At 38.8% G+C, this 15,397-nt stretch overlaps 1 protein-coding gene across 2 annotated transcripts in view; it reads left to right on the top strand.

Annotated features, from left to right (window-relative positions):
* The first annotated feature begins 1,371 nt into the window (after positions 1-1,371).
* Positions 1,372-15,397, top strand: part of usp34 (ubiquitin specific peptidase 34) — a 58,127-nt gene continuing 44,101 nt past the window's right edge. For both annotated transcript variants that reach the window (XM_084932248.1, XM_084932249.1), the window contains exons 1-2: positions 1,372-1,738; positions 12,245-12,335. In XM_084932248.1, coding sequence (XP_084788374.1) covers positions 1,696-1,738; positions 12,245-12,335 — 134 coding nt within the window. In that variant the 5' untranslated portion in view covers positions 1,372-1,695. The remainder of the gene's footprint in view (positions 1,739-12,244; positions 12,336-15,397) is intronic.

Raw genomic sequence — 15,397 nt, forward strand, 5'->3', positions numbered from 1 at the left:
AGTACAATATAAATAAGGATTATTTTTTTTAGCTGTGAATCAGTGCAAATCTACTATAATAGGGTCACACATACAAATATATTGCTGGAGATGAACATAATAGGTTCTGCTATAAAAGTTGTGCTGCAAAAGCATCAAGGTTTGGGTTAGCAAGATTATCACCTTCCTTTTTCCAGCTGCTTCCTTTTGGGGTGGACACAACTGAGATCAACTAAAATCTCCTTCCATCTCAGCTTATCCCTATAATCCTCTTCTGTCACACCAACCCAGCAAAGACATGTGAGGTCCTCCCTCACCCTTTCCACCTATCTGACAGCTCTGTATTTACTATCTTTCCCCCCAAATATCCACTATCCCAGTTCTGCACATGCTGAAACCATTTCAGCCTTGCCTAGTCGGATGGTAAATGGCCTGTATTTGTATAGCGCTTTACTAGTCCCTAAGGTACTAAGGACCCCAAAGCACTTTACACATCCACTCATCCACCCATTCACACACACATTCACACACTGGGGATGACAAGCTACATTGTAGCCACAGCCACCTTGAGGCGCACTGACAGAGTGCGCCGAATGATGTACTAATTTTTAATCCTGTCTATTCTGTTCGCTCCCAATGAAAATCTGTACATTTTTAACTCGACCACCTCCAACTCGGCCTCCTGTCTTTTTGTTGGTACCACTGTCTCGAAACCATACAAGATGAAAATGGTTCTTTGTAAACCTATGTATACATATATATTCCATTACAAGTCATGAATGATTGATGATTAATGATTACATTAATCATTAATAATATTTCAGATCCATTTAATGTCATTACAAAGAAAACAACAATAAACGTGCTTTTCTGTCAAAAACAAGGACATTTTTAATTTACATAAGAGGGTTGCCCAGGTTTTTAAGGTGATTTCATAAACATACATTTAAATATCAGTGCAGAAAAACCTGTAATATCAGACAATACGTATACAGTAGTATGCACAAATGTAGTAGAATAAATGCACAGAGCACATGCAGACACTGCTCGAACAGTGTGATGTTCTGCTCTTTGAACTGAATACATTAATAATTCAATTCAACTAAAGTAACCAAACCTACTATGAACTAACGTAATGAATTAAAAGGTATTTGAATTTTTAAACAGAGGAACATTTTAATAAATATTTTCCCTAAATTATAACAATATAGAAAACACAAAGCGTGCTTGTCTAAAAAGAGGGGCCAACTATTCATATTTTGTGGAAACATGCTGTTTTCACTCCATTTGCCCTTGAGATTGTGATTAGAGGTTGTGAATATTACCTCATTTGAAAGTTATCGCGAGACAGCCGAAGAAAAACGAACTGGCGGTGGAGAGAGGACGTAAAGTCCCGAACGGTCTCCATGCTGTGTCGCCCCCCCCTCCTTTTCCAACATGGCTGCTCTGCCTGCGCTCTCAAGTATCGCACAGATTGGAGACTGACTCGATCTCTTCCTTACAGTGCCTCTTTATTTTTGGTGTACATCAAATTCGTTTGGATGCAAATCCCGTTCTACACTTAACTGCTCCTCCTGGTTTTATTTAGTGGAATAACCTTCACCAATTACTCCTTCCAGTGGGCCCTTTTATCCTCAAAACAACTAACTGCCAGCCAAAAACTGTTTCCAGTGCAATGGTTTGAGTTGGTGTACTTAGTTTGCCTCTTCATGAACAATGTGTGAAAACTGCGCCGAGCTGGTGGAGGTTTTAAATGAAAGTAAGTAAACAAATCGTGTCATTACGTAAAGCTGAACTAGCTGCTTGGTGTTAGCATCGCTGTCCACTGAAGCTTGATGGAAGCATGTTAGCTTGGTGGCTAACTAAATGTAACTTTGTGTGCTTTCTTGGTTAGCTGTCCTTTGCATCCAGCCATAAGACACTGGAAACAATGACATTTCAGCAGCTTATTTTGCAGTAGTATTTTCATGTGAGACAGCGTTGCTTTGGTATAAATACAAATGCCATTTTGTCTTTCACATTGGCAGTCAGTTTTGGGCCCGTCAAACACTGCTCACAAAACTCTAGCTTCAAATATCTAATTAATTCAGTCGGATTTCTGCATGACATTACAGCCTTGTGTTAAAATACTTAAAATCTGTTGGACAGGGAGTACATAAGATATTTTGAAAGATGTCGATATTGTTAAAAAGCGCGTTGCTCGGGTTTGGAAGTTAGCTAGTGCAGCTAGCGAGCAGGCTGACTTTGTTTGATGTGTTTGTCAGGTCAGTCTGCTAGCTGTCCTCTCCGCTGCCACCCATTGTTTTGCAGACGGCCACATTCACAGTTCTGAATGGGCCTGCTTCTCCACAACACGCCCATGGTTAATAGTGCTGACACGAAGAGGAACATGTGTATTTCTTATGTGTGTTTTGGCCAAGTCTATAAAATGTTACTCTAAGCTAGCCGCAACTAAGCTAGCCCCCCCCCAATTAACGGCTGCATCGAGGCGCATATTTTGGCATATAGCACGTCGTTAATCCTCGGTAGCTTGCTTGTTTGTTCTCTACTAATGTTTTTAGCACCCTAGCTTAACTTCTTTGTTTTGTTGGTCATTCTTGTCTTGCCACGGAACTCCATGTCACCCTCACGGCTAACGTCAGCTTAAGCAAAGCAAACATAAATACAAGGTTGCTTTTATTGCTAAAAACTTAGCCGTTAATCTAGGCTTGCTAACCGGGCCTTGCTGCACTTTACGGGTGTCCGAAACTCATCGGAAAACGATTTTTAACACAAAGTCGATCATTTTTCAAAGTCTTTACATAAATTGATAGACGGACTGTTAGCGGTTTTCCCTTGTTCCATAAACTTGTCTGTGAATTGAAAGCTCCTGCTGGAGGCTCTGGAGACAGCTCCTTTTACAGACTGACTGCGGCGTGGCGTGCTACATCATATTTAAAATGGAACAGAAGATAATGTAGATAACTTCCTTTTGACAAGTTGTCATCTCTCAAAGAAGAAGACTTTACGGCGTGTGTTTCCAAATATTTAGGGTTTAGCTGTGACAGTACTGGCTGTTCCAGCTGTGCAGTGTATTACTCAAAGTGAAAACACTACAGACATGAGTGACAATTGAATGCTGTCGTAACAGCCGAATAATAGCCAGGAAAAACTCCTTTTTAGGGAGACTTTTAGAAATATACTACAGTACAAATGCACAGGCAGACCTTTAACTGCATTCATAGAATAGAACAGAGTAAACTTTATTGTGGTTATGCAAGTAAATTCAATATAGACTGGCATCCCGCAAAAGAGAGCCTATCCTATTGGAAAAAACAATAATAAATGAATAATAATAGATTATTACTCCAGATTAAGATATGAATATATATATATATATGTGTGTGTGTGTGTGTGTGTGTGTATATAGGGTATATAAGGATAGTCCTTAAAGTTCTTGGCAGTGCAAGTTATTGTAGTGTATTGGGGGTTGGCGAAGGCCACAGCTGGTCAGGAAAAAGCTGTTCCTCAGTTTGTTTGTATGGGATATTATTGATCTGCATCGTTTACCTGGTGGCAAAAGCTCAAATAGAGGGTGTGTGAAGTGACTGACATGATGCTTCCAGCCTTCTTCCACAGATGGTTGATGTAAATGTCTTCTAGCTTTGGGAGTTCCAACCCCATCACATGCTTTGCAGTCTTCATTACACTGTGTAGAGGCTTCAGCTTGGCAGCTGTGCAGACTCTGTATCACAGTGTGATCCAGTTTGTAGGGATGCTGTCGGTCGTGGTTCTATTGAATGCTAGCCGAAGTTTTTCAGAGAGCTGTGCTTGTTTCAGATATTTTAGGAAAAATAGTCTTTGGACTTTTTTGACCAGGCTTTGGGTTTTGAATGTCCAAGTCAAGGGTTTGGGCAAGTTAAATTCAAGGAACTTCAGTCTCTACTACTTTGCCACATATGTGAAGGGGCAGGTGGGCTATACTTCCTGTTCCTATTCCCAGTCTTCGATCAGTTCATTGGTTTTATAAGTTTTAAGGACCAGGCTGCTCTTCTCACAGCAGTCTGCCAAACGTGCCATTTGAAACCTGTAAGGTGTTTCATTGTCAGTGATCAGACCAAATTGCAAATTTGCATTGATGAGTAGAGGTTGAACAGTTTTGAACTGGGAACATAACCTGAGTTTTGTGTGTTCAGGATGGTGGTTAAAGAGGTGTTTTCAAAGTTGCTGTGGGCATCTGGTAAAGAAGTCAAATACTTACATATTGAGGAACCAAAGCACATGTTGTTTATTTTGCTGTTAAATGAGGCACTAAAATCCACAAATGGTTTACTCATATAATTGTTAGGTTTCAGCAGTGTATATGTCTATTGGCCACACTAGGACCCCTAAAACAGAGATCTTGCTGTTTTAGTGTGAAAACTTCAGAATTGTGGTTTAGTCTAGAGAAGTATAAATAGACTTTTGAAAATGACAACAGTGATACCAAAATTTACTTTGTGTCTGTGTCTTAGCAGCCTCAAAAATCAGGGCAACAACTAGGTGCATTTTTATTTTTCTAACTTTTGGAAAATGTGAGAATTACATGTAAGCCTGCAGTCTGGGAGCAACATGCTCCATTGGGATCATATGATACCAAGACATCTTAAAGATATGATGGTTCATGATCATTTATGACTTTATATGTTTTTATGGATTTTAAATTCAATTGTGGATTAAATAGGGAGTTAGTGAAGAGAAGGTATTATGTGATCTGCTTCTAGACCCTGTCAGTATTCTCGGGGCTTTAGAACAGCCTGTTAATGTGAAGGATTAGTTTTTTAGGATGTTTGTAATTTTAGCAATATTGCACAAATGAAAGAACACAATGCAATACTAGATATTTCCTTAATGTGCGAGTTAAAGAACAGATACTAGTCAAAGGTTGCATTTTCATTCGATCCCAGAGGTGCTTGCTGGGGTCGAACTATACGCTCTTATACAGCAAAGTGAGAAAAACTGCTCTTTGTGGGCTTGCCTGCTACTACTGCACATTCACCCAATGTATGTGTGTGTGTGTGTGTTCTTCCTCTACCCCCCCCCCCCCCCCCCCCCCCCCCCCCATTTTTGCACATGTCGAGGAGCGTGTCAGGCTACATTTCACTGTGTGTTATACTTGTATAACTATGCATGTGACAAATAAAGACCCTTGAACCTTGATAAACCTTTGGGGACATTGTTATGTTGAAACAGGAAAGGGCTAAACCCAGACCATTCCCCAAAAGCTGGAAATGCACTATTGTCTTAAAAATGTTACCGTAAAAATACAGATATGACAAATGATTGGAGTCACTACAATTTCTGCATCTCCCTTCACTTCCAGTTTATTCAATCCAATTTTATTTAAAGGTAAATTTTTTAACACAATAGTTTTACAGAGTGCTATATAAGGCAGAAAACACCACACGGTTTAATTAATAAAACAATAAATAGAAGGTAAGAACATATCAGTATTATTCTGATTTAAGAGCCAGAAAAAACACTAAGGCCATCATGCTTTGATAACCTTTAGACAGTTCATCAGTGGTTTAGGGGAGTTGAATCTTTAAAAGGTATGTCTTTCTCTAAAACTTTAGACACTTCTGGTGCCAGTCTTGAATAGGCCTAAAACTAGAGTCAACAGAAGGATCCATATTTGTTTTGTATAATGAGAGGTTGCATCACAGCTTGTTTAAAGTAAGCAGGCACAATTCCAGAAGTGAGACTGGTGTTAATAATAGTTTTAATATTTGGTCCAGTAGTTTCCCAGAGCTTTTAAAAAGGAAAGGTGGAAGTACATCAGTGAGACTGGGACAAGAAGCTGGCTTAAGCTAAGTTATCATTTTCTTTACCAATGAGAGAAACAGGCTCAGACTGCTAAAAGCGGCAGAGCAGCTCACACTTTATGAAGAGTCAAAGCAGAGGAGGAACATATTGGCTCTAATTTGTGCTAGAGCTGGGTGATATAATATTTTTTTCATATCACGATATGTTTTTTCCATTTCAGGCGATAACGATATATATCACGATATAAGCCAAATAACTATATTTGTAAGATTTAAATGTGCCGTTGCTCACAAGAAAAATGTGAAATAATCAGCAGCTTGTTTTGATTTAAATATTTATTTCCCATAATAAGTTCAACAGGGTAGATGTACTTAAGGAACATGAGACTTTTTCAGATAAATAAAGGCAAATATTGCAAACTACACAAAAGGCAGCCGCTAAAGCGTTTAAGTTTCAAAATAGAACAAACAAAACAGACTACTAAATTGTCAATTCCACTTAGAAACAAAATATTAATTCTAAAAATAAATCTTAGTTTGTTTTACAGAAGAACAGACAAAATTGACTAACTTTTGTCAATATCAAATAAACTGAGAACTAAAAGGAAATTCTCAATCTCTCCTTGTTGTATAGCTTAGCTTTTCAAACAGTTTTAACAGTTACTTTAGTCTGACAAAAGCCGAATGACGAATTAGCGCTTCCAGTCAGAGATTGAGCATGCACCGGTTCATTGTATTTCCAGACTTGCTTTCGGCACAATTTACAGTGCGTGCTACTCTGTTTTTTGTCAGACTTGAAATAGCTGAAATACCTTCACACTACGGAACTTCTATGGCTCTTCCGTTCGACAATCTCTCCGGCATTGGAACCATCATCTGTTTTCTCTTCGGTAACCTTCGGTCATGCTCTCGGTTGATTTTTCTCTAGTCGGCACACTCAATTCCTCCATTACCCGGGTGGCACGGCGGCTGGCTGCTTCCCAAACAAATACACATGTGCGGCTTGGCACTTGTGCTGTACGTAACAAGTCACGTGACGTGACGCTGCAGCTGTGATTGGTTCAGCTCTGCGCTAGTTAATTTGGATTGGCTGTTTTTTTTTTTTTTTTTTTTTTTTTTTTTTTTTTTTTTTTTTTTTTAAGAGGACAAGAGAGATGAGGCCTATCGCAATAGTTTAACTTTTCTATTGAGAAAAAGTTATTTCACAATACATATCGTTATTGTTCTATCGCCCAGCTCTAATTTGTGCAATTTCGTAAACAAAGAAGTTAGATGTTCACACATCTCTTAAGGTTCAATACTAGTGAAAGGAGCGATATTAAGAATTGAAACCATAACCTTATCATAACAAGAAGTTTGATTATTCTCGGGAATATTAAAAAACAAACAAACATCAGCTTTCACAATTTTCTGATAATTACTTTAAAATCTCATCAAACTGCTATGTTCCATGGACATTTAGTACATGTAGGTTTTGCCTGCTGCAGTTGATCCCATTTCTATAATTCACTGTATTGTAGCTTTTAGCTTTGTAATTTAGTATAGAACCTTGTGCTGTTCAGCTAAGATCAGTAAGCTAATGTTATGTTAATGTTGGCAGTGGCTCATAGTTTTAAACTCCAGCTGTGTGTGAATACAATTGGCTGGTGATTTTGTGCAGACTAAAGCTGTGCATTACCAGTGTAGATAAAGTACCTGGCTTTCTGCACCTAAACCACAACGCTACTGTAATACATCACAGTTCTGGATTAAAACGGGCCTTTTCAAGGGTGGCTATGCATGTAAACGTATAGTTAAAGTATTGAGCCTGTTTTACTTGGCTAACAAAGGGTTTTGTGGATTTAACTTCTTTTAAGAAGTCTCACATTTTATTCTTGTATTGAAGTTAAATGAAGGTTAATATTTGCTGTGTGCTGATACGCCATATACTTCCACATGGTTTAAACAGATTACTGCTGATGCTGGCCTTTCACCACTTCACCATGGCAACTGCTGAACTTTTTTTTGGTTTATTATAGGGAATGGAGAGGGGGGAAGAAGATTTTACAACCCAACTGATACACAGTAGTGTGACACACTAGTGTGAACATTTATGTAGGGGTGAGATGGATGGTTTGTCAGCTGTGACAGCTCTGTCAGCTAGACGGGCAGATCCATGTGCTGTGACTGTGGGTGACCTTTGACCTCAGATTTGCATCAATGTGTATGTGTGAGAGAGAAACAGAAACTCTCTTTACTGCACTGATCTTTATTTAACTGATGTTTACACAACTAATCTGTGTGGTTTCTTAAAAAAACAATTTATTTTGGACACTTTGCCTTTTAGATGAAAGCTCTAAGTAGTAATAGTAGTAATGAACAAAATGGTTCAAGAAAGTAGGTAGGAAACTCAACAAAATTGTCTTAATCACGTTGAAGATGCAGAAGGAAGTGTGCTCGTAGTTTGTCCTACCGCCTTGTAGGGCCGTAGGACAAGGCGGCACTTACAGTGTGCGTGATTTTAAGAAGCCACCAGTATTGCTTTTGTTTATCTCTACCTCTCTGTAAAATGGAAAGCAAATGTTTACACCCAAATTCTGAACCACACAAATTCTTAACTCACAGTCATATACTCTAACCTAGGATTGGGCTATACTGCTAAAAAGAAGCCATAGTTACATGGTTTATTCCTGTGTATGGCAGTATTGATTAATTTCTAATAGACAAGCAAAGGGTCTGTGACCACAGAGAGCAGTTTTTCAAAAAAGAGCATCTGTCTTTTATTGTTGCTAGGTTACCAAAGCATCTTTATCATTGTTGGGATGCTGTATTGGTATGTCACTGATGGCCAGGGTTAGCTTCTCCATGGTTATTGTTAACAAACTTTATAAGTTTCACTTCTACATTTTGAGTGGTGAGTAGATTGACTAAAGAGGCATTCAGACCCAGGCCAGTGATAATCAACCTCAAAACCAGAGATTGATGTGACTACCAATGAAGGCTGTGCGCTGACAGGACTGTAAATACCAAGAGTCATAGGGTGGAGATATGGTGATGCTGCATAAGATTAATGTAACGTTATCCACTAGGTATAACAGTATTTGCTAGTTGTGTTGTGTAACACACAGAACAGAAGAACTGCACAAGAAGAGAGATAAAAAGAGATACAGTGAGGGACATCCTGCCAATATCAAGACTGAATATACCCAATTTATTTTAACTTTAACTTGAAACACTTATCTTTGAAAATATCAGCTACATATACCGAGGCACAAAGGTAAAGGTTTTATTGTTAACACAATATTTTATTCACTATATTATTAAATTTGGCATGATTGTTGGCACCACATAGATTGGGCTGAGTTTTCTGAGAGTGGCCTGAAAAAGAGAATATCCAGTGACTGTAATGACGTCGGTGATCATTTTTGTACGAAGTGAGCATTGTTTAAGGCTACGTTCACACTGCAGGCCAAAGCGCATCAAATCTGACTTTTTTGACCCATATCCGATCATGGTATGACAGTGTGAACGGCACAAATCCGATATTTTCAAATCCGACCTGGGTCACTTTCGTATGTGGTACTGAATCCGATACATACAGCGACTGCTGTTTGAATGGCCATGTCGCATTAAGTCCGTCTTTTACGTCACTGACACAAGACAGACGCCAATTATCAGCGCAGGAGAAGCGCCCGAGGAGACATCGTGAACGCTTCCTGGCTATCCAGTGTAGACGCACCGCTCCTCTCTAAAACAGCTATAAGGATAGTAGTAGTATAGTAGTTATTTGGCCATATGTAAATAACAAAATAACTTTATAACTTAAAGCAAAATTGGGAAACGTAAAGTCCGAAACAAGTCTTTATATTAAGGGCCATCAGTCAAACAATACTGTTCGGTCTGGGTCTAAACAGAGCGCGTTGTGTGTGACGTCTTCTTTTGCGCATGCGGGCCGCTTTGAGGGTTCACACTAGAGTGCGTTTGCTGTCACATTTTATTTGTAGTGTGAACAAGCAGACAAAAAAAAATCGGATTCGATCAAAAAAATCGGAATTGAGCATTAAGACCTGCAGTGTGAACGTAGCCTTAATGTCACAGCCTAGCTGAGTATTGTTGCCAATAGGGCTGGGCCATATCATACCGTTCACAGTAATACCGGTGTAATTTTGGGCAACGATAGGAAAATGAAATATCGCGATAGAATATAGGTAAAACGCGCATGCGCAGTGCCTATGTTTACATACGCACATGGCAGCGACGCAGAATGAGAAGAGCGAAAGTGGATCGTTAAATGAAACGGATGAACCAGAATTGGTTTGTAAAAATGCTGCAACTTCAGTGGTGTGGAACTGGTTTAGCTTTCGTCCGTCAGATACACAACAAAGCACTATTTTTGGTAGAGCATGCTAGCGGGCCGTCGTTATTACCGTGTTGTTTGGAAAATACGGCACACTTAAAATCAATCCTTTGATTTTTCTGAAAGTCGACAGTGCCCCTTATAGTCCTGTGTGCCTTATGTATGAATTCTGGTTGTGTTTACTGACCTCGAAACGATTTTATGTCGTACACGGCGTTCGAAAATCTGTCAAATGTTTCAGTACAACTTTGCTAAGCTACGAAGCTGCACCACTTGATGGATTGTCGGAGCATTACGGCTATCTTAGGCAGGAGCCTCGCGGAGTGATACGTACGGTGCTTCAACATAATATTACCGTATTGTGTGTGTATAACCTCTTTTTAAGTTTTGTGGATATTCTACATGGTTGTGCTGAGGATATGTCGGCCAATTTCCACTGGAAATGCCTTTTGGTTAAACTGTCAGCGAGGAATTTGCACTGTTACATTTTTATATAACTTTAATGCACATAAAAAAACAGCTGCTTGTTTAAATGAAAATACATTGATGGGGTTTTTTGCACTAATAAAGTTGTGGAGTTGTAAAGTATTTTGTCTAGTGTCAATTATATCGTCAGTTATATCGTTATCGCAAATTTTCAAATGTATGTCATGATAAATATTTTTGGTCATATCGCCCTGCTCTAGTTGCCAACCATGTTTATCCCTTTATCACAAGGAGTTCACTGTACTCAAATGGTCACCAGATCTCAAGTAGTGGAGTGGGAGATTCTCATCATGAATAATCTCCACGGTTCCAGCCTGGATACCTAACAGAGTCGTAGTCCAAGATGATAAGAGAAGAAATCATGCTTGGAGCTTTGAGCTAGTTGTGAAATGCATGTTCAACACTATGTACAGACTTCACCAGACTTCACCTTTTGAACAGTCTAAGTACTTCACATCCTGTGTTGACCCCCACCATCACTTGCATTTAACCTCTGTTTCCTTTCAAAAATACATTTTAGTTGAAATGCATGTGTTATAGTGTCACAGCTGGAACATTCGTGTTAAAATGCTTCCAGTGTGACTGAATGTTAGTCACTGCTGAGCTGAGGAGTGTGATCACACAGTGCAGGTGTCCTCCTGCTTTATATCTATATCCATGCTGTGCTGAAAGCAGCAAAATGACATCCCTCATCCCATCTCGAAATAGTGCGGGCTCGATCTTGTTCCTGAAGCCTCTGAGGAGTTTCTGTTCACATACAGAGCTGAGGACATTCACTTAAGGTTGATTGAAGAGTCCTGCTGAGATGGGTTATTAAACTCTTATTGTTGACACTTTTTGTCTGTTTTGGCTGCCAAAGGAGGTCAGCAATTCAGCAGAAGGCACTTGAATCCCCTGAGCTGGGTGGAACTGAATACAAGGACAGAAACTTTAGACACAGTCTGTCCAAGTATGGTGCCAGTGTTTGTTTAACATGTTTCAATCTGGACTCCAAATCTGATAGAATCCTTTTTAAGCTAATATCAATACTCAGTGGTAATTAAATGATAAAGGTGGTATTCTGATGTTCTCCTCCTCTTTTAATTTTTTGAATTGTTTTACATTTTAGAATAGAAAGAAAAGACATAAACAAGGCAGATGGAAACTTGGGGGTCTTGATCTACTGTTTAAATATTGCCCTTGAATTTATCCAGATTTACCATATTAGATATATACTGCCACACACACACACACACACACACACGCGACTTGCACAGGCGACTTAAGAAGACCAACAAAGTCAGTGTGGGGAAACTTCACTATGATCTTTTTGTGCTCTGTGGGTGTTTTATCAAGTCAGCAAAAATATTATGGTAGCATCCATCAACAGTGTGTTCATACATTGGCATACAACATTTGTGATGTTGGAGACTTGGTGCTAAGTTTTACATTTTGTCATATCATATTAATGACTCATAAGTAACTTCAATAACAAATGTTAGGCATATGCTGATATCTTGCATTTTTTTTTTTTTTTTTTTTTTTTTTTTTTTTTAAATCGCTGGATATTGCTCTTGGTATCGTCCTTAAGAATCCTACATTGGTTGGATTCTGATTGTAGTAAATCGAAGGGAATTGTCTAGCTGTTCTCTGATAAGTATTCTGTACTGTTTCTCCTCAGTATCAGATGCAGACAGCAGTGAAGGAAGCTTTCAGCTGAAGAAGGAACATGCTCTCCGAGTGCTGGGCTACATCAGCTCCTGGACTCAGAGGTCAGTGCTGCCTGCATATGTAGGCTTCAGAAAATCAATCATCATGCTTCTGCTTTTCTTCATTGTGTGTGGTGTGGGGTTTGTTTTCTTTTTCTTTTTTTTTTTTTTTGGTAAGATTGAAATATCTGAAATTGAATCCCTTCACTAGCTGCTGAATTGTTCTTGTTGGTTTGTTGGTGTAGTATTTTTTCTTACACTGTGGGTCAGACTTTTTGGCCCATTGGTACCGTATTTGTAGATTTATGCTTTATTACTGTAAACAATTAACAAACAAGGCTTTTAAATAAGTGTGTGTGTGTGTGCATCAGAGAGGAGAGGCTGCAGCTCCATGCCAGTGATAAAGTCATTTTTACTACTATTTAAATACTAACGTTTTTATTTGAGAAGCTGTTTGGATATATATTTTTAAGAATACCAGGTAATGGCAAGTTAAACAACTCGCTTAAAATACCCTGGAAAAAAAAAGCTTATTTTTATTCGAGTTTTTCTTTACATAGCCTCCAGTTATATGCCTGCTGCAGGGTTGAATACCCATGTATTCAGTCATGTTGAAGAACAGCTGCTTTTGAGCAAGGCGGTGAAGCGGTAGAGGAATGGAAGCCTTTGGTTTGGTGTCTCAGGTATCAAAATAACTTTGCTGTAATAAATCTGTAGCTCCATTCTCTGATAACCTTCACTTAGATAAATAAATATTCAAAACATGGTCTTCTGAAAACTTTTATTTCCAAAGAGAAGCATTCCTCTTTTGTGAGAGAAGAACACGGTCTAATCTGGGTGATGGTCGAGGTCAGCTGATGACAAAAGTGCCTTATATTGAAGGACTGTAGTTTATCATTTGCTTTTAGACTGAATGTTTTTATATTTGGTGATTGAAGTGAACATCCCAGAGTTGTTAAATCATTCATCCAACACTACCAAAAACTATTTTCTTTTCTGATTTGTGCCATTCTCTGAGTAATTCTTTAGTCTTTCTAGAGTTAAAATAGCAGACTTCCTGATAAATCAATACTTTTACTTCATACTTCAACAGTTTATTTCCACTCACAAGTACTTTATTTTTCTAGAATTTGTTAAGAAATTTAAAGCTGAACTTCCTTCTACCCTAATGTAATGTAACATGACAGTCAATACACTTGTTTGAGGAGAATCTAATCGAAGGATTTCAGCTACCTGCTTAGTTACAGATCTTCCCTGAGGGGGACAAACACCTGTCCACCACCTAAGCAGAATATTCCTGGGTGCCTGGTCCAGGAGCTTAGTGACTTGATGGTGGTGTGCACACAGAAGCAGTTGCAGGGTCACCATTAGAAAATACTTGCATGGAGAAATCTTCTGAACATAAGCGCACTCATAGTCACAGATGTGACACAAGTGTTCATACAGGTGTACAAACAGGTACTCACAGACACACACTGTCTTGGTTGGCTGCTGCCTCTAAACATCATGCATTATTAGTACTGTATGCTGCTCCTTCAAGATTTATTATTTATTGTTACTGATGCTTATATTGGTTGTTGCTGTGGTTTTCCCGACACTGTTGTCCTCCTTTTTTCTTTTTCTCTCAGCTGGTGATCAAACAGATTTTCATTGTCTTCTCTTTCTCTATCCCTCTTCTCCTCTATTTTTCTTCCCTTCTCCTTCTATTAAGTGTTTTCCCAACCTCTTTCTTTCTCTTTCCTGTCCCCCGGTCCTGTCTGTTCTGATTTGTAATAACTCGAAATGGGGGGAGGAAAAAAAAAAGTAACAATAGTAAAGGCTGTAATAAAGTATGAGAATCAAGTGGATCAGTATAGCAAAAGCTGTGATGGTCTACTTCAGAAAGGCATTAGTCTTCAGTAGGGCTGCCACGATTAGTCGACGAGTCACGATTACGTCGACTATCAAAATCGTCGACGACCAATTTAATAGTCAACGCGCCGTTTGAAGCTTTGTAAGATCCCAAAGGACGCAGGAAGAAGTAGTAGGATTTAAGAGTGTAATAACGGACTGAAACAGAAGATGGCAGCACTGCATGAAGAAGGATGACGGCTGCCGTTAAACCCCGAAGAAGAAGAAGAAGCTGTGTCCCAGAATTCATAGCGCGGCCCAGCTCAGTTTTCAACAATGGCGGCCGCTAGTTAGTTTTAATATTTCTGGGTCACAAAATAAACGTTTAACATATTTTCAGGCGAGAATGTAGCTGTGTAAACCTCAAATATCTGCTCACTTTGTCAAGACATCACATATTTTCAAAAGCGTTACCCACTAGCTCGATAGCTAGCCGGGGTTCAAGGCTCACTAGAGCCGCTGAGAACACCAAATTGTTTTCAAAGCCACCGCCGTCTTTTGCTACTCAGGTTAAACATGATATACAAGTCATTTAGATAACTTAAAAATTTTATTGCTGGATGTATGGATGGATGGATGGATGTATGGATGGATGTATGTATGGATGGATGGATGGATGGATGGGATTAAATTATAGTTTTTACACAGCCGAATAAACGTCAAGCAGACAACTGATTATCAGAAGTGTGAGATGCTCGAGAATATACTCCGGTGTCCTGTTATATTTTAGATAGCAAGGAGCAGACGGCTGAGTTTATTAAACTTCACCGAAAAAATCTGCAAATGTCATTAAAATTTAATAAACTATCATCTTGTCTTTATTTTTAGTTAGCACAAACCTTAAACACTTAAAGCTGTAAGCTAATGATAGTTATATAAGAGCAGATGCTGCTGGTGCAATAAGCTGTACGTTTTACGTCCAATGGACGCATGATCTGATTAGTCGACTAATCGCAAAAATAATCGGTGACTGGTCGACTATCAGAATAATCGTTTGTGGCAGCCCTAGTCTTCAGAGAATAATTCTCATTGCTACAGTGCTGGACAGGCCTTCCAAAAAAAAAAGTATTCATAACCCTGGAACTTCTCCACAGTTTGTCATGTTGAACCACAAACTTAAATTTATTTTACTGGGATTTTATAGACTTGGTTTCTTTCAACAGTGGCTTTTTTTCTTGCACCCAACATTTTTCTTTCTTTCCTTTATTTATTTATTTTTATTTTATTTTATTTTT

Source organism: Perissodus microlepis, chromosome 6 (assembly GCF_051167445.1).
Source record: "Perissodus microlepis isolate ML-2025 ecotype Zambia chromosome 6, ASM5116744v1, whole genome shotgun sequence".
Taxonomy (NCBI): domain Eukaryota; kingdom Metazoa; phylum Chordata; class Actinopteri; order Cichliformes; family Cichlidae; genus Perissodus; species Perissodus microlepis.